At 61.4% G+C, this 18,514-nt stretch overlaps 1 protein-coding gene across 2 annotated transcripts; it reads left to right on the plus strand.

The window, feature by feature from the left end:
* Positions 1–209: 209 nt before the first annotated feature.
* On the plus strand, positions 210–18,414 carry SF3B2 (splicing factor 3b subunit 2). 2 transcript variants are annotated; one of them, XM_084224055.1, is made up of 23 exons: positions 210–371; positions 1,891–1,937; positions 2,567–2,632; positions 3,087–3,290; positions 4,234–4,293; positions 4,400–4,517; positions 4,618–4,700; positions 5,118–5,223; positions 5,446–5,528; positions 6,132–6,338; positions 6,642–6,779; positions 7,425–7,505; positions 8,579–8,806; positions 10,794–10,943; positions 11,811–11,900; positions 12,933–13,040; positions 13,676–13,783; positions 14,465–14,607; positions 15,254–15,355; positions 15,936–16,035; positions 16,456–16,500; positions 17,136–17,276; positions 18,099–18,414. In XM_084224055.1, exons 1-23 carry the CDS (start codon positions 221–223, stop codon positions 18,168–18,170), a joined length of 2,631 nt encoding a protein of 876 aa, XP_084080181.1. In that variant the 5' UTR covers positions 210–220; the 3' UTR covers positions 18,171–18,414. The 2 variants fall into 2 exon arrangements, with proteins under 2 accessions (XP_084080181.1, XP_084080180.1); XM_084224054.1 differs by lacking the exon at positions 16,456–16,500 and having other exon boundaries at positions 17,091–17,276.
* The last annotated feature ends 100 nt before the right edge of the window (positions 18,415–18,514 follow it).

Below are 18,514 nucleotides of genomic sequence, written 5' to 3' on the forward strand. Positions count from 1 at the left end.
TGTGGCATGCAGCGGGGTGGGTGGAGCCATGCTAATAGCAGGGATAGTGGCCCTCCCTCCGCCCCGTGACGTCACCGCCATCGCCGTTACGTCACCACCCTCCCCATTACCCCTAATTCCAGCGCAAGCTCCTCCCTCTTCACCCCGTGACGTCAGCAAGAGCTGCGCGGCTCCGCGCTCTCTGATTGGCTGCGGCACGCTTGGTGGTGGCGGCGCCAAGATGGCGGCGGAGCGCGCGGATTCGGCGGCGGCGGCGGCCGGGCCCGGGGAGCCCCTCAGGGACCCCCGAGCCCCCGAGCGCTCGCCTTACGCGGGCTGGGCCCACCCCGAGCTCCAGGCCACGCTCGCCGGCATCGGAGCCCCCGCGCAGGGTGCGGGGAGAGGGGGGGGGCCGGGAGGGGAGAGTGGGGGGGAACCTGTGAGGGGAGTGGAGATGGATCCATGAGGGGAGCGGGGATGGATCCATGAGAGAAGAGCGGGGGGGAAACCGTGAGGAGAGCGGGGATGGATCCGTGAGGGGAGAGCGGGGGGGAAACTGTGAGGGGAGCGGAGATGGATCCGTGAGGGGAGAGCGGGGGGAAACCGTGAGGGGAGAGCGGGGATGGATCCGTGAGGGGAGAGCGGGGATGGATCCGTGAGGGGAGCGGGGATGGATCCGTGAGGGGAGAACGGGGATGGATCCGTGAGGGGAGCGGGGAATGGATCCGTGAGGGGAGCGGGGGTGAAACCGTGAGGGGAAAGCGGGGATGGATCCGTGAGGGGAGCGGGGAATGGATCTGTGAGGGGAAAGCGGGGATGGATCCGTGAGGGGAGAGCGGGAGGGAAACCGTGAGGGGAGAACGGGGGGAACCCGTGAGGGGAGAGCGGGGATGGATCCGTGAGGGGAGAGCGGGGATGGATCCGTGAGGGGAGCGGGGAATGGATCCGTGAGGGGAGAGCGGGGGGGAAACCGTGAGGAGAGCGGGGATGGATCCGTGAGGGGAGAGCGGGGATGGATCCGTGAGGGGGGAACGGGGATGGATCCGTGAGGGGAGAACGGGGATGGATCCGTGAGGGGAGAAGGGATGGATCCGTGAGAGCGGGGATGGATCCGTGAGGGGAGAGCGGGGATGGATCCGTGAGGGGAGAGCGGGGATGGATCCGTGAGGGGAGAGCGGGGGGGGAAGATCTGAGGGGTGGGCGGGAAGCTGGGCGGGGGTCGGGGTCACCTGAGGGAGTTTGGAGGAGGTGTGAGAGGAAAGGGGGAAATCTGGGGGGGTTTGGGGTCACCTGACGGGATTGGTGGGAGATCTGTGGGAAAATTTAGGGGGTTTTGGGGTTACTTTAGAGGAGATTTGAGGGGAAGGTAGGAGATTTGGGGGGGTTGGTGTTATTTGAGGGGAGATCTGAGCGTAAAGGTGGAAATTTGGGGGTTTCGGGGTCACCTGAGGGGATTTAGGGGAGATGCAAGTGAAAACTTGGGGGGATTTGGGGTCACCTGAGGGGATTTGGGGGAGGTGTGAGGGAAACGGGGGAAATTTGGGGTTACTTGAGGGGCGATCTGAGGGGAATGGGGATAAACTGGGGGACGTGTGAGGGGAAGGGTGGAAATTTGGGGGTTTCGGGGTTACCTGAGGGGATTTAGGGGAGATCTTAGGACTAGGAGGGAGATTTGGGGGGTTTTGGGGTGACCTGAGGGGATTTGGGGCATTTTTGGGGTTTCCTGTGGAGATTTGGGAGTCCTGAGGAGGGTCAGGAATCTCTGGGGCAGTTTTGGGGGTCCCTGGGGGGAATTCTTGGGGTTCCTGGGGGGACAGAGGAATTTGGGGGGGGTCTTTTAAAGGGTGAAGAGGGAGTCAGGGTTTGTGGGGCAGAATTTGGGGGTCCCTAACCCCCCCATTTCCTCCCCAGGGACCCGTGAGGAGTTGCTGGAGAGGCTCCAGGCCTACACCCTGCAGGTGAGACCCCCAAAATGAGGGGACCCCAAATTCTCCCCCATCCTTGAGTCCCTTTGAAGAAGGAGACTCATTTTGGGGGGGATCCAGCGTGATTCTTGAGGGATTTAATGTGATTTTGGGGTGATTTAATGTTATTTTAGGGGGGTGTAGTAGTATTTTAGACAGAGTTTATGTGATTTTGAGGAGATTTAATGCATATTTGAGGAGCTTGAAATTATGGGGGGGTTAATGTGGTTTTGGTGGGGTTTAATAGGATTTTGGAAGGGTGTGTATTGATTTTTGGGGTGGTTTAATGTGATCTGTGGAGAGTTTAATGTGATTTTGAGGGGATTGATTAGGAATTTTGGGTGTTGAAATTACTTGGGGGGGCTTTAATGTGAATTTGGAGTTTTAATGGGATTTGGGGGGGGGTGTTAATGGGATTCTAAGAGAATTTCGTGCGATTTGGGTGGGGTTATTGTGATTTTTGGAAGGTTTAATGTGGTTTTATGAGAAGTTGTTCCATTTTTCGGGGAGTGGGAGGATGCCTGCTGTCCCCACCCTCCCAGAGGGGGGGTCCCCATGTCCCCTCCGAGCAGGGGGGGCTCACAGGGACCCCCCCCCAACATATTTGTGTTCCCTCCCCCCAGACTGGGATCGTGCTGAGCCGCCCCACCCTGCGCCCCGAGGAGGGGGACAAGGCCCCGCCCCCTCAGGTGGGATTTTGGGGGGGTCTGGGGGGGTTTGGGGTGTGGGGAGGAGGGGACAGGAACCCCCCAGGGTCTGCTTTGGGGGGAGAGGGGGTGGGGGCACCCCCAGGACCCCCAATTTGGGGGGGGAGGGTGTTCATTTGGGGGCGGTTTAAGACCCCTCAGAGCTCCAGATTTTGGGGTGTGTGGAGTCAGTGACACTGAGTTTTGGGGTGGGGAGGGGATTAAAATCCTCCAGACCCCCCAAATTCAGGGTGTTAAATTTTGGGGTGGGGGGTGCTCAGGTGTTTCAGATCCCTCCCACCACTGAATCCTGGGGGATGGAATTTTGGGGAGGAGGGTGGGGGGGTTAAAACTCCTCAGATCCCTCCAAATTCAGGGTCTCGTGGTGCTAAATTTCGGGGGGTGTGGGTGTCCCAGGCGGCCCCCCCTGACCCCTCCTCTCCCCCCCACCCCCCAGCTGCCCCCAGCGCTGCCCCTGCAGCACCCCCTGGTGCCCCCCCCTCCCCCACCAGGGCTGGGGCTCGGCTTCGGCCTGGGGGGGCCCGTGGGGGGGGTCCCGGTGCCACCCCCGCCCCCCCCCACCGCGGGGCTCTCCGAGGAGGAGCGGCTGACGCTGGCCCAGCAGCAGGCGGCCATGCTGCTGCAGGAGGAGAGGGCTCAGGTCTGGGGGGGCTCCTTTTGGGGAGGGGGGAGCACAGGGAGGTTCAGGGGTGGGGGTTTTGGGGGGTTAGAGGGGTCCATGCTGCTGCAGGAGGAGAGGGCTGAGGTCTGGGGGGGCTCCTTTTGGGGGTGGGGGAGCACAGAGAGGTTCAGGGGTGGGGGTTTTGGGGGGTTAGAGGGGTCCATGCTGCTGCAGGAGGAGAGGGCTGAGGTCTGGGGGGGCTCCTTTTGGGGAGGGGGGAGCACCCTTGGGGGGTGGGGGGCACAGAGAGGTTCAGGGGTGTGGGTTTTGAGGGCTTAGAGGAGTCCCTGCTGCTGCAGGAGGAGAGTACTCAGGTCTGGGGGGGCTTTTTGGGGGTGGGGGACTCCTTTTGGGGAGGGGGGAGCACAGGGAGGTTCAGGGGTGTGGGTTTTGGGGGGGTTTGGGGGGTTAGAGGAGTCCCTGCTGCTGCAGGAGGAGAAGGTTCAGGTCTGGGGGGGCTCCTTTTGGGGTGGGGGGCTCCTTTTGGGGAGGGGGGAGCACAGGGAGGTTCAGGGGTGTGGGTTTTGGGGGGTTAGAGGGGTCCCTGCTGTTGCAGGAGGAGAGGGCTCAGATCTGGGGGAGCTTTTTGGGGTGGGGGGCACCCTTGGGGGTGGGATTTGGGGGGGTTAAAATAGCTATGCTGCTGTAGAAGGAGCAGATACAGGTCTGGGGGGGCTTTTTGGGGAGGGGGGCACCCTTGGGGGGGGTGGGGGGCAGAGGGGGATTCAGGGGTGTGGGCTTTTGGAGGAGTTTGGGGGGGTTTAAAGGGGTCCAGGGGAGCGTTGGAGAGGGTAGGGGGTGAGCTGAGGGGTGGTTTTGGGATGGGATTTGGGATTTTTGGGGGGGGGTTGAAGGGTGGGTGACCCCTTGGGGGGGCACCCTTGGGTGCTGGAGGGGGTCCTGACTGTGTTACCTCTCTCAGGGCCAGCACCCGTTTGCAGACAAGGCCAAGGAGCAGGAGCTGCTGGAGCAGCAGAAACGGGTGAGGGGGGCACCCCTGGGTTTGGGGGGGGCACCCCTGGGTTTGGGGGGCTCCTCGGGGTGGGGGGGCCCAGCCCAGGCCCCCCTGACCCCCCTGTGCCCCCCAGGCCGCGGTGCTGCTGGAGCAGGAGCGGCAGCAGGAGATGGCCAAGCTGACCCCCCCCGCCCCCCGCGCCCCCCCCGAGGCGGCTCCCATGGCTGCCAGGACCCCCCTGGCCCCCCGAGGTGAGGGGGGACCCTCTGGGGGCTGGGTGGATGGCTGGGGGACACCTTTGTCCCCTGTCCCCACCCCAGGCTGATGTCACCTTTGTGTCCCCCCCCTCAGGCAGCCCCATGGGAGCCCCCCTGGCCATGGGAGCCCCCCGGCCCCGCGGGCCCCCCCCGCCCCCCGGCGACGACAGCAGAGAGGTGGGGCTGGGGCTGGGGGGTCTCTGAGTCTGGGGTTTCTGGGTCTGGGGTCTCTTTATTGTGGGGAGGGGTCTCTGTGGCGTTGGGGTCTCTATTGGGGAGGGTTTGTGGGGCTGGGGGCTCTGTTGGGGGGTCTCTGTGGGTTCTCTGAGGGTGGAGTTTTTATGTTTGGGGTCCCTTTATTGTGGGGAGGGGTCTCTGTGGGTGTGGGGTCTCTCTGTGACCTTGGGGTCTCTTTGGGGGCAGTCCTGGGAATCTCCCTAATTTTGGGGCCTTCCTGATTTTTGGGGGGTGTCTCTCTGATTTCAGAGGGCTCCCAGGGGTCTCTCTGATTTGGGGGGGGGGGTCTTGCTGATTTGGGGGGGTGTTGTGTGTCCTGGGGGTCCCGCTGAACCCCCCCCTGCCCCCCCCCCCCAGGTCGAGGACTCCGGGGTGGGCCCCAAGATCCCACAGGCGCTGGAGAAGATCCTGCAGCTCAAGGAGAGCCGCCAGGAGGAGCTGGTGACAGTGCCGGGGGTCTCGGGTGAGCCCTGCCACCCCCAGTGTCCCCTGCCACCCCCCCTGCCACCCCCAGTGTCCCCTGCCACCCCCCATTGTCCCCTGATCCCCACTGGGTGCCCCCTGCCAAAGGTAGGGCTGATACCAAAGGTGGGAGGTGACACCAGAGGTGGAGAGTGGCACCCAGAGGTGGGGGTGACACCCAAAGGTGGGGGGTGACACCCTGACCCCCCCCATGTCCCCCCAGCTGAGGACGAGATGGAGACGGAGCTGCGAACGTCGGCATCGGCCTCTGAGGCTGAGGAGGACACGGGGACATCCAAAAAGGAGGTGACAGCGAGGGGACAGTGGGGGACAGGCCACCCCCCACCCAAATTGACACTCCAGGGGGAGTGGGGGGGGGTCCCATGGATGCCCCAAATTTCCCGGGGGTGGGGGGCAGGGGGAGGTCCAGGATAGGTTTGTTTGGGAGTGGGGGTTTGGATGGCTCTGGGGTCACCTGTGTCATTGGGGTGTCACCGTTGTCCTCTCTCTTGATGCCCCAGGGGTCACTTTGGGGTCACCTGCGTCACTGGGGTGTCATTATTGTCCCCTCTCTCGGAAGCCCAGGGGGAGTTTAAGCCACTTTGGGGTCACCCCAATGTCCTTTTCTGTCTCCTAGCTGTGCAAATCAGGCCACCCACAGGGTCACCCCAATGTCCTTTTTGTGTCCCCCTTTCTGGGGGGATCTGTCGCCTCTTGGTGCCACCCCAATGTCTCCATTTTGTCCCCCTCCACGTGCAAGGGGTGTGGCTCATTCTGGGATCGTCTGTGTCAGCCTTGTGTCACCTTTGTCCCTTTTTCTCCCATTGGGGGGGTCCCGGGGGTCCCCCCTTTGTTCCCCCAGTTCGAGGGACCTGTCCCACCTCACTGTCCCCTCCTGTCCCCTCCCAGCGGAACCGGAAGCGCCGGAACCGCAAGAAGAAGAAGCGGGGGAGGGGCGGGGCCCGGGAGGGGGCCCCAACCCCGACCCCCCCCCGGGGGGACCCCGAGCCCTCCCCCGGGGACACCCCCGAGGTGGAGATCGAGTACGTGAGCGAGGAGCCCGAGATCTACGACCCCAACTTCGTCTTCTTCAAGAGGATCTTCGAGGCCTTCAAGGTGACACTTTGGGGGGGTGCTGGCACCTTTGGGTGCGAGGGGTCACCCCTGGGGGGGGAGGGGTCATTCCTGGGTGCCAAGGGTCACTGCTGGGTCACTGCTGGGTGCTGGGGACACTCCAGTGTCACCCTTGGGTGCTGCTGACCTGTGTCCCCTGTCCTCTCATCCTGTCCCCTCTCCCTGACTCTGTTCCCTCTCCGTGGCTCTGTGTCCTATTCCCTGTCCCCTTTCCTCGTCCTTGTTTCCTGACTCTGATCCTTGTCCCCATCCCTGTCCCTGTCCCCATCCCTGTCCCCACCCCAGCTGACGGATGAGGTAAAGAAGGACAAGGAGAAGGAGCCAGAGCGGGCGGAGCGAGCCGAGAGCGCCGGAGCCCCCCGGAAAAAGGGACCCGAGGATGGCACCAGGGGCAGCGACGGGGACAGCTCCGAGGACGAGCAGGTGACATGGGGACACTGGGACATGGGGGACGTGGGGACAGCTCTGAGGACGAGCAGGTGACATGGGGACAGCTCCGAGGACGAGCAGGTGACATGGGAATAGAGGGACATGGGGACAGCTCCGAGGACGAGCAGGTGACATGGGGACACTGGGACATGGGGGACATGGGGACAGCTGCAAGGACAAGCAGGTGACGTGGGGACATTGGGGATATTGCAGGACAGGGGCAGTGATGGGGACAGCTCCAAGGACAAGCAGGTGGCACTGGGGACATGGGGACACTGCGGGGCATTGGGGAACAGGAGCAGTGATGGGGACAGCTCCGAGGACAAGTAGGGGACATGGGGACATTGGGGTTTAGGGGCAGTGATGGGATGAGCCAGTGGCACCGGGGACATCAAGGCAACAGTGAGGTGACATTGAGGGTGACAGGAGGTGGCAGCTGGAGCTGGTACAGAGTTGGGGACAACATGGGGGTGTTTGGGGACCCTGACTGGGGGTGCTGACAGCAGGGATTGAGAAGGAGGAGACAGTCCCTGAGGTGGGACAGGTAGGGCTCAGGGACAGGGACAGCGGGTGGTGCCATCAGGTGCCACTTGGGGCGTCCCTCCCGGTGTCACTTGCACTGTCCCCGTGTGTCCCCAGGAGAAGAAGCAGGAGGTCCCCAAGCTGTCCAAGAAGAAGCTGCGGCGCATGAACAGGTTCACGGTGGCTGAGCTGAAGCAGGTGACACTTGGGGACATGGTCCTGTCCCCTCTCCCGTGGGTGTGGGTGGCACTCAGAGCTGGGGACAGCCCTGAGGTGACACCTCCTGTCCCTTGGGAGCCCCAGTGGGGACACCAGAGCCACCCTGGGCTGTGCAGTGTGCTCCTTGTCACCTTCCTGGGGACACTGGTGCCACGCTGAGGTCCCAGATGTCCACTCAAGGGTCACCTTGGGACCTCAATCTTCTCCTTGTCACCCCTCCAGTGCCACCCTGGTGTCCCATGTCCTTACCCAGAGTCACTTTGATGTTCCCAGCACCATTCTGGGGCTCTCCCCTGTCACTCTCCTTCATCCCCTAATGTCCTCTTGCTGTCCCCGCTGTCCCCACAGCTGGTGGCCCACCCTGACGTGGTGGAGATGCACAGTGTGACCACCCAGAGGTCACTTTGTGTCTCACAGTGTCACCCTGGGGCTCTCCCTGCTAACTCTCCTGCCGTCCTCTGCTGTCCCTTTGCTGTCCCCAGAGCTGATGGCATACCTGGATGTGGTGGAGATGGACAATGTGACCATGCAGAGGTCACTTTGTGTCCCACAGAGCCACTCTGAGGCTCTTCCTGCTACTCCCTTGCTGTCCCCTGCCATCCCCTGATGTCCCCACAGCTGGTGGCCCACCCTGACATGGTGGAGATGCACAGTGTGACCACCCAGAGGTCACTTTAAGTCCCACAGTGTCACCCTGGCCTTGTCCTTGCTTACTCTGGTGATGCCCCTTGCTATCCCCTGATGTCCCCACAGCTGGTGGCCCGCCCTGACATGGTGGAGATGCACGCTGTGACCACCCAGAGGTCACTTTAAGTCCCGCAGTGTCACCCTGGGGCTGTCCCTGCTTGCTCTGGTGATGTCCCTTGCTGTCCCTTGCTGTCCCCTGCCATCCCCTGATGTCCCCACAGCTGGTGGCCCACCCTGACGTGGTGGAGATGCACAGTGTGACCATCCAGAGGTCACTTTAAGTCCCGCAGTGTCACCCTGGCCTTGTCCCTGCTTACTCTGGTGATGTCCCTTGCTGTCCCCTGATGTCCCCACTGTCCCCACAGCTGGTGGCCCGCCCTGACGTGGTGGAGATGCACGACGTGACGGCGCAGGACCCCAAGCTGCTGGTGCACCTGAAGGCCACGCGGAACTCGGTGCCGGTGCCTCGGCACTGGTGCTTCAAGAGGAAATACCTGCAGGGCAAGAGGGGCATCGAGAAGCCGCCCTTCGAGCTGCCCGAGTTCATCAAACGCACAGGGATCCAGGAGATGCGCGAGGCCCTGCAGGAGAAGGTGGGGACACCTCGGGGACACCTTGGGGACACCTTGGGGATGTGTCAGGGGCAGCTCGAGGAATGTCTGAGGGGCAGCTGTGAGGATGGGAGGGGGTTTGGGAAGGTTCTAGATGGTTAAAGGCATCCAGAAGATGTTTGAGGCCCTGCAGGAGAAGGTGGGGACACCTCGGGGACACCTTGGGGACAGCTTGGGGACAGGTCAGGGACACCTCCAGGAATGCCTGAGGGGCAGCTCTGGGGCAGCAAAGTGATGGGAGAGGAGCAGGGAAGGGGTTTGGGAAGGTTCTGGATGGTCAAAGGCATCCAGGAGATGTGCAAGGCCCTGCAGGAGAAGGTGGGGACACCATGGGGACAGCCTGGGGACACCATGGGGACATTGGGGACATCTCCAGGAATGCCTGAGGGGCAGCTCTGAGGATGGGAGGGGGTTTGGGAAGGGGTCTTGTGGGTTTGGGGAGGTTCTGGGGGCTCACAGACCTCCAGGAGATGCGCGAGGCCCTGAAGGAGAAGGTGGGGACACCTTGGGGACGTGTCAGGGGCAGCTCCAGGAATGCCTGAGGGGCAGCTCTGGGGCAGCAAAGTGATGGGAGAGGAGCAGGGAAGGGGTTTGGGAAGGTTCTGGATGGTCAAAGGCATCCAGGAGATGTGCAAGGCCCTGCAGGAGGTGGGGACACCTCGGGGACACTGTGGGGACAGGTCAGGGACACTTCCAGGAATGCCTGAGGGGCAGCTGTGAGGATGGGAGGGGGTTTGGGAAGGTTCTAGATGGTCACAGGCATCCAGAAGATGTGCAAGGCCCTGCAGGAGAAGGTGGAGACACCTCAGGGACACCTTGGGGACGTGTCGGGGACACCTTCAGGAATGTCTGAGGGGCAGCTGTGAGGATGGGAGGGGGTTTGGGGAGGGGTCTTGTGGGTTTGGGGAGGTTGTGGCATCCAGGAGATGTTTGAGGCCCTGCAGGAGAAGGTGGGGACACCATGGGGACAGTTTGGGGACCTGTCAGGGACACCTTCAAGAATGCCTGAGGGGCAGCTCTGGGGCAGCAAAGTGATGGGAGAGGAGCAGGACAGGGGTTTGGGAAGGTTCTGGATGGTCAAAGGCATCCAGGAGATGTGCAAGGCCCTGCAGGAGAAGGTGGGGACACCATGGGGACAGCCTGGGGACACCATGGGGACATTGGGGACATCTCCAGGAATGCCTGAGGGGCAGCTCTGAGGATGGGAGGGGGTTTGGGAAGGGGTCTTGTGGGTTTGGGGAGGTTCTGGGGGCTCACAGACCTCCAGGAGATGCGCGAGGCCCTGAAGGAGAAGGTGGGGACACCTTGGGGACGTGTCAGGGGCAGCTCCAGGAGTGCCTGAGGGACAGCTCTGGGGCAGCAAAGTGATGGGAGAGGAGCAGGACAGGGGTTTGGGAAGGTTCTGGATGGTCAAAGGCATCCAGGAGATGTGTAAGGCCCTGCAGGAGAAGGTGGGGACAGCCTGGGGACATTGGGGACACCTCCAGGAATGCCTGAGGGGCAGCTGTGAGGATGGGAGGGGGGTTGGGAAGGTTCTAGATGGTCACAGGCATCCAGGAGATGTGCAAGGCCCTGCAGGAGAAGGTGGGGACAGGTTGGGGACATTGGGGACACCTCCAGGAATGCCTGAGGGGCAGCTGTGAGGATGGGAGAGAGTTTGGGGAAGGGTCTTGTGGGTTTGGGGAGGTTGTGGCATCCAGGAGATGTGTGAGGCCCTGCAGAAGAAGGTGGGGACATCCTGGTTGGAGTTGGGGACATCCTGGTTGGATTTGGGGACATCCTGGTTGGATTTTGTGACTTTGGGGATATCCATCAGAGGTTTGGGGACATCCTGGTCGGTTTTTGTGACCTTGTGGCCATTGTGGTCACACCCGTGTCCCTCGGTGGCTGCCCCCGAGGCTCCCTGAGGCCACCCCCATGTCCCCACGGCCCCGGGGCGTGTCCCCACTGTCCCCTGCGCTGTCCCCAGGAGGAACAGAAGACCATGAAGTCCAAGATGAGGGAGAAGGTGCGGCCCAAGATGGGCAAGATCGACATCGACTACCAGAAGCTGCACGATGCCTTCTTCAAGTGGCAGACCAAACCCAAGCTGACCATCCACGGGGACCTCTACTACGAGGTGGGGACACCTGGGGGGACACCTGGGGTTTTAGGGCTGTCCTGGGGACATTTGGGGACATCCTGGTTGGATTTTGGAAGCTTTGGGACATACTGGTTGGATCTTGGGGACATCCTGGTTGGAGTTTTGGGGGTTTGGGGACATCCTGGTTGGAGTTTGGGGATGCCTAGGGGGACATTTCGGGCTTTAGGGCTGTCCTGGGGGACATTTGGGGACATCCTGGTTGGATTTTGGAAGTTTTGGGACATCCTGATTGGATCTTGGGGACATCCTGGTTGGAGTTCTGGGGGTTTGGGGGCATCCTGCTTGGAGTTTGGGGACACCTGGGGGGACACCTGGGGCTTTAGGGCTGTCCTGGGGGACATTTGGGGACATCCTGGTTGGATTTTGGAAGTTTTGGGACATACTGGTTGGATCTTGGGGACATCCTGGTTGGAGTTTTGGGGGTTTGGGGACACCTGGGGGGACATTTGGGGGTTTAGAGCTGTCCTGGGGGACATTTGGGGACATCCTGGATGGATCTTGGGGATATCCTGGTTGGATTTTGTGACTTTGGGGACATCCTGGTTGAATTTTGGGGACATCCTGGATGGAGTTTTGAGGGTTTGGGGACATTGTGGGGGAATATTTGGGGTCGTTGTGGTTGGATTTTGGGCTTTGGGGACATTTGGAGGTTTGGGGACATCGTTGGGGAGACATCTGGAGTCACCCTGGTTGGATATTTGAGGGTTTGAGGACATCCTGGGGGTGGCCTTGGTGGCTTTTGGGACATCCCTGTGGGATTTTGGGGCCTTTGGTGACATCCTGGTTGGGTTTTTGGGGTTGTCACCACCCTGTGACACCGCTGTGTCCCCTTGGTGTCCCCAGGGGAAGGAGTTTGAGACGAGGCTCAAGGAGAAGAAGCCGGGAGATCTCTCGGATGAGCTGAGGATCGCGCTGGGCATGCCCGTGGGGCCGGTGAGGGCACCCCAAAAACAGCCCAAAATCACCCCAAAACCACCCCAAACCCAGCCCAAAACCATCCCAAACCCCAAATCCCTGGGCATGCCTGTGGGGCCGGTGAGGGCACCCCAAAAACTGCCCAAAATCACCCCAAAACCGCCCCAAAACCACCCCAAAACCATCCCAAACCTCAAATCCCTGGGCATGCCTGTGGGGCCAGTGAGGGCACCCCAAAAACTGCCGAAAACCACCCCAAAATCACCCCCAAACCATCCCAAAATCACCCCAAACCCCAAATCCCTGGGCATGCCTGTGGGGCTGGTATGGGCACCCCAAAAACTGCCCAAAATCACCCCAAACCCAGCCCAAAACCACCCCAAAACCATCCCAAACCCCAAATCCCTGGGCATGCCTGTGGGGCCAGTGAGGGCACCCCAAAAACTGCCCAAAACCACCCCGAAATCACCCCCAAACCATCCCAAAATCACTCCAAACCCCAAATCCCTGGGCATGCCTGTGGGGCTGGTATGAACACCCCAAAACCACCCTAAAACCACCCCAAACCCTAAATCCATCATAAAACTATCCAAAACCCCAAAATCCATCCCAAATCCCTCAGCATTCCGGTGAGGCCGGTATGGGCACCCCAAAACTGCCCAAATCCATCCCAAATCCACCCAAACCAACGCAAATCCCACTCCAAATCCATCCCAAATGCACCCAAACCCCAAATCCACCCCAAATCCCACCCCAAATCCATCCCAAATGCACCCAAACCCCAAATCCCACCCCAAATCCATCCCAAATGCACCCAAACCCCAAATCCACCCCAAATCCCACCCCAAGCCCCTGGAATGTTCCATGCACACGTGGAGCGGGGGGGACACACACACACACCCCCCCCCCCCTTATTTTTGTGCCCCTCCCAATCCCTGCTGTGACTTCTGGGCGGGGGGGGATTTTGGGGTGCTGGGGCAGATTTGGGGTTTTTGGGGTGGGGGTGGGGGGTGGGGTTTAGGGGTGCTGACCCCCCCTGTACCCCCCCAGAATGCCCACAAGGTGCCCCCCCCGTGGCTGATCGCCATGCAGCGCTACGGACCCCCCCCCTCGTACCCCAACCTCAAAATCCCGGGGCTCAACTCCCCCATCCCTGAGGTGAGTGGGAATTTTGGGGGGAATTTGGGGTTTTTAGGGTTTTTTGGGGGGATTCTGGGTGGGGGGATTTGGGGTTTTTGGGTTTTTTTTGGGGTCCTGGGTGGGGGGATTTGGGAGCTTTTGGTGCTGCAGGGCGGAGGTGTTTGGGTGTTTTTGGGGGGGGTTGTGGTTTTTTGGGGGGCTTTTGGGGTTTGGGGGTTTTTTGGAGGGGGATTGGGGTTTTTTGGGGGGTCCTGGGTGAGGGGGGTTTTGGTGTTTTTAGGGGGGTTTATTTGTGCTTGGGGGATTCAGGGGTTCTGAGGTGAGATTTGGGGTGGTGGAGAGGAGAAATTTGGGTGATTTTGGGGGGGATTTGGAATCTGGGAGGGTTTTGGGGGTCTTGGGGGGGTTGAGATCTGGAGTTGGATCAGGATTATTTTAGGGGGGGTTTCAGGATGATTTTTGGGGGGTTTCAGGATGATTTTAGGGGTGCTCAGGATGATTTTGGGGTCCCTCCGGCCCAGGGCTGCTCCTTTGGGGCAGGGGGAAGCCCAGGGGTGTCAGGATGATTTGGGGTGGGTCAGGATGATTTTAGGGGGGTAAGTCAGGATAATTTGGGGGGGTTCATGAATATTTTGGGGTCCCCCCTGGCCCAGGGCTGCTCCTTTGGGTACCACGCCGGGGGCTGGGGGAAGCCGCCCGTGGATGAGACGGGGAAGCCGCTCTACGGGGACGTGTTCGGCACCAACGCCGCCGAGTTCCAGGTGAGGGGGATCCCCCAAACCCCCCTGGGACCCCCAAATCCCCTGGGACCCCCAAATCCCCCTGGGACCCCCACCCCCAAACCCCACTGGAACCCCCAAATTCCCCTGTGATCTCCCTGTGGGATCTCCCAAACGCTGACGGACACACCTGGCGACCCCCAAATCCCTCTGGGACCCCCCAAACTCCCCCAAGACCCCCCAGACACCACTGGGTCGTCCCCCTCACACACCCCCAGGAACTCCCCAAATCCTGTGGGACCCCCCCCAAATTCTGCTGGACCCCCCCAGGACCCCTAAACACTGCTGGACCCTTCTCCACCCCCTCAGCCCCCCACAGTTTTGGGGTTTCTATAATCCTACACCCAAATCTTCTTTCCAAGCATTAAGAAATTCCCACCCAAAAAAAAAAACCCAAAAAAACCCCAAATCCCCTGCCCAAACCCACCTGGACCCCCCAAAATCCCCAAGTGACCCCCCCGGGGCCCCCCCAGATTTGGAGTCTCCATAACCCCACACCCAAATCCCCTTTCTGAGCATTAAAAAACGCCCAAAAATTCCCCCCAAAAAACCTCAAAAATCCCCCAAAAAACCCCAAATCCCCCCCAAAATCCCCCTGCCCGACCCCCCCCAATCCCCCTGGGGTCCCCTAAACCCCCGAGTGACCCCCCTGGGCCCCCCCAGACCAAGGAGGAGGAGGAGGAGATCGACCGCACGCCCTGGGGGGAGCTGGAGCCCTCGGACGAGGAATCCTCGGAGGAGGAAGAGGAGGAGGAGAGCGACGAAGAAAAACCAGATGAGACCGGCTTCATCACCCCTGCTGACAGGTGGGCACCCCAAAAAACTCAGGGGCACCCCAAAAAAATCAGGGGTACCCCAAAGAATCTCAGGGGCACCCCAAAGAATCTCAGGGGTACCCCAAAGAATCTCCCAGGCATCCCCTAAACCCCCCCCCAAAATTTCTCCAGAAAGGAGTGATAAATTTGGGGTGAGGAGTGGGGTTCACCCATCATGGACAGCTGGGGGGGCACCCCAAAAATTCAGAGGTGTTAGACAGCTGGGGGACACCCCAAAAAACTCACAGGGAACCCCAAAAAGCTCGGGAACACCCCAAAAATCTTCCAGGTGTGTCCCCTAAACCCCTCCCCTCAAATTCCCCCATAAAGGAGTGATCTGTCCTGGGTTTGATTTGGGGTGAGGAATGGGGTTCACCCCCCCATGGACAGCTGGGGGGGCACCCCAAAAATTCAGTGGCACCCCCCTAGCACTCAGAGGAACCCCAAAAACTGATTGGGACCCCCTGAACCCCCAAATCCCCCCATCAAGGGGGGGAATCCTGTTGGGTTTTCTTTGGGGTGGAGAACGGGGTTGGTTCATCCCCCTCTGAGGCAAACTGGGGGGGTCACCCCACAAATTTGGGGGTGTCCCTGACCCCTGGGTGCCCCCTGACCCCCCAATTTCCCCCCTCCCCAGTGGGTTGATCACCCCGGGGGGTTTCTCCTCGGTGCCGGCCGGGATGGAGACCCCAGAGCTGATCGAGCTCCGCAAGAAGAAAATCGAGGAGGCCATGGACGGGTGAGGGGGGTTTGGGGGGAATTTTGGGGGGTTTGGGGGGGATTTTGAGGTTTTGGGGAGGTATTTAGGGGGATTTGGGGGTTTTGGAGAGGTTTTGAGGGGGGATTTTGGGGTTTTGGAGAGGTTTTGAGGGGGGATTTTGGTGTTTTGGAGAGGTTTTGAGGGAGGATTTGGAAGGATTTTGAGGGGATTTGTGGGGGTTTTGGAGAGGATTTTTGGGGGGTTTGGGGGAATTTTGGGGTTTTGGAGAGGGTTTTGTGGGGGGGTTGGGGAACTTTGGGGGATTTTAGGGACCTCAGGGAGGTTTGGGGCACTGCAGCAGTTTGGGGCTTTTTTGGGGAGGTTTTGGGGGGGGCTCAGGGGGCTTGGGGCACTGGGGGAGTTTGGGGATTCGGGGTTTTAGGGAGGTTTTGGGGGATTTTGGAGCGCTCAGAGGGGTTTGGGGTGACTGGGAGAGTTTGGGGTTCAGGGAGGAATTTTGGGTGGCCATGGGGGGGCGTTTTTAGGGTGCTGGGGAGGGGGGTTTTGGGGTGATCAAGAATTCCCCACACCCATCCTGACCCCCTTCCCCCCAAAAAAGGAGCGAGACCCCCCAGCTGTTCACGGTGGTCCCCGAAAAGCGCACGGCGACCGTGGGCACGGCCATGATGGGATCCACCCACATCTACGACATGTCTGCGGTGAGACCCCCCCCAAAACACCCCCAAAAACCCCCTGGGACCCCCCAAACATCCCCCACCCACATCTGCGACATGTCTGCGGTGAGACCCCCCCCAAAACACCCCCAAAAACCCCCTGGGACCCCACAAAACACCCCCCACCCACATCTACGACGTGTCTGCGGTGAGACCCCCCCAAAATCCCCCCTCAAATCCCCCCCAGGACCCCCCAAAGCCCACGGGATTGGTGTCACCTGTGTCCCCTTGATGTCCCTGACAGGTGACAGAGGCTCAGGGGGTTGAGGTGTCCCCTGTCCCTGACACCTGGGGGTGTCCTGGGGATTGGTGTCACCCATGGTGTCCCCACCGGTGATGGGACACAAGGGCCCGGTGACAGAGGCTTGGGAGGTGACAGTGACACTGTCCCCAATGTCCCCACAGGTGATGGGCCGCAAGGGCCCGGTGGCCGAGGCGCAGGGTGTGGAGGTGGCCCTGTCCTAATATCCCCAGTGTCCCCAATGTCCCCACAGGTGATGGGACACAAGGGCCTGGTGACAGAGGCCCAGGGGTGGCAGCGACATTGTCCCCGTGGTGTCCCCACAGGTGATGGGCCACAAGGGCCTGGTGACAGAGGTTTAGGGGGTGGCAGTGACATTGTCCCCGTGGTGTCCCCACAGGTGATGGGCCACAAGGGCCCAGTCACAGAGGTTTAGGAGGTGGCAGTGACACTGTCCCTGTGGTGTCCCCACAGGTGATGGGCCACAAGGGCCCAGTGACAGAGGTTTAGGAGGTGGCAGTGACACTGTCCCCAATGTCCCTAATGTCCCCACAGGTGATGGGACACAAGGGCCTGGTTGCAGAGGTTTGGGAGGTGGCAGTGACACTGTCCCCAATGTCCCCAGTGTCCCCGCAGGTGATGGGCCGCAAGGGCCCGGTGGCCGAGGCGCAGGGCGTGGAGGTGGCCCTGTCCCAATGTCCCCAATGTCCCCGTGGTGTCCCCACAGGTGATGGGCCGCAAGGGCCCGGTGGCCGAGGCGCAGGGGATGGCAGTGACAGTGTCCCCAATGTCCCTGCAGGTGATGGGCCGCAAGGGCCCGGTGGCCGAGGCGCAGGGCGTGGAGGTGGCGCTGGCCCCCGAGGAGCTGGAGCTGGACCCCACGGCCATGACGCAGAAGTACGAGGAGCACGTGCGGGAGCAGCAGGCGCAGGTGGAGAAGGAGGACTTCAGCGACATGGTGGCCGAGCACGCCGCCAAGCAGAAGGTGGGGTGGCACCTCCCTGTCCCCTCTGTCCCCTCCCTGTCACCTACCTGTCCTCTCACTGTGATCCTGTGGGGTTGGGATGAAGCACGAGAGGTTCCTGTCCCTGTCCCCTCCCTGTCCCTTTTCTGTCCTCACACATCCCCATGATTCCCTTGTCCTCTCACTGTCCCCTCCCTGTCCCTTCTATCCCCTCCCTGTTCCCTCACTGTCCCTCCCTGCCCCCTCCTGTTCCTTCCTGTCCCCTCACTGTCCCTCACTGTCCCCTGTGTCCCCTCCCTGTCCCTGTGTCCCCTGCTGTCCCCTCCTGTCCCTCACTGTCCCCTGTGTCCCCTCCCTATCCCTTGTGTCCCCTCCTGTCCTTCACTGTCCCCTCCTGTCCCCTCCCTGTCCCTCACTGTCCCCTCCCTGTCCCCTGTGTCCCCTCGCTGTCCCCTGCTGTCCCCTCCCTGTCCCTCACTGTCCCCTCCCTGTTCCCTCCCTGTCCCTCCCTGTCCCCTGTGTCCCCTCCCTATCCCCTCACTGTCCCCTCCTGTCCCCTCCCTGTCCCTCCCTGTCCCTCCCTGTCCCCTGTGTCCCCTGCTGTCCCTCCCTGTCCCCTGTGTCCCCTCCTGTCCCTCCCTGTCCCCTCCTGTCCCTGTGTCCCTCCCTGTCCCTGTGTCCCCTCCTGTCCCTCACTGTCCCCTGTGTCCCCTCCCTGTCCTCTGTGTCCCCTCCTGTCCCTCACTGTCCCCTCCTGTCCCTGTGTCCCCTCCTGTCCCTCACTGTCCCCTCCTGTCCCTGTGTCCCCTCCTGTCCCCTCACTGTCCCCTCCTGTCCCCGCAGCAGAAGAAGCGGAAGGCGCAGCCCCAGGACGCCCGCGGGGGGGGCAAGAAGTACAAGGAGTTCAAGTTTTAGATGTCACCTCTGTCCCCTGGCTGTCCCCTCGGTGTCACCTCCCTGTCACCGCCCTCTGCAGGGCGCCGGTGCCACCCTGGGATCGGGGGATGTCACCCCCGCTGTCACCCGGGGCCGCGGTCCGGGTGTTGGGGACAGTGTGGTGGCACTGTCCCCGTCCTTGTCCCCGTCATTGTCCCCACATTGTCCCCATGTTGTCCCCACCCTGTCCCCGTTGTTTTGTAAATAAAAGGTGGCATTGTCCCCACGGAACCCTGCGGCTCTGCCTGGTGGCACCGGGGTCACTGTGACAGCGAGGTCACCGTGGCACTGAGACATGTCCCCAAGGTCCCTGTGTCCCCAGG

This window comes from Fringilla coelebs (assembly GCF_963513975.1).
Source record: "Fringilla coelebs genome assembly, chromosome: 33".
NCBI classification, from domain to species: domain Eukaryota; kingdom Metazoa; phylum Chordata; class Aves; order Passeriformes; family Fringillidae; genus Fringilla; species Fringilla coelebs.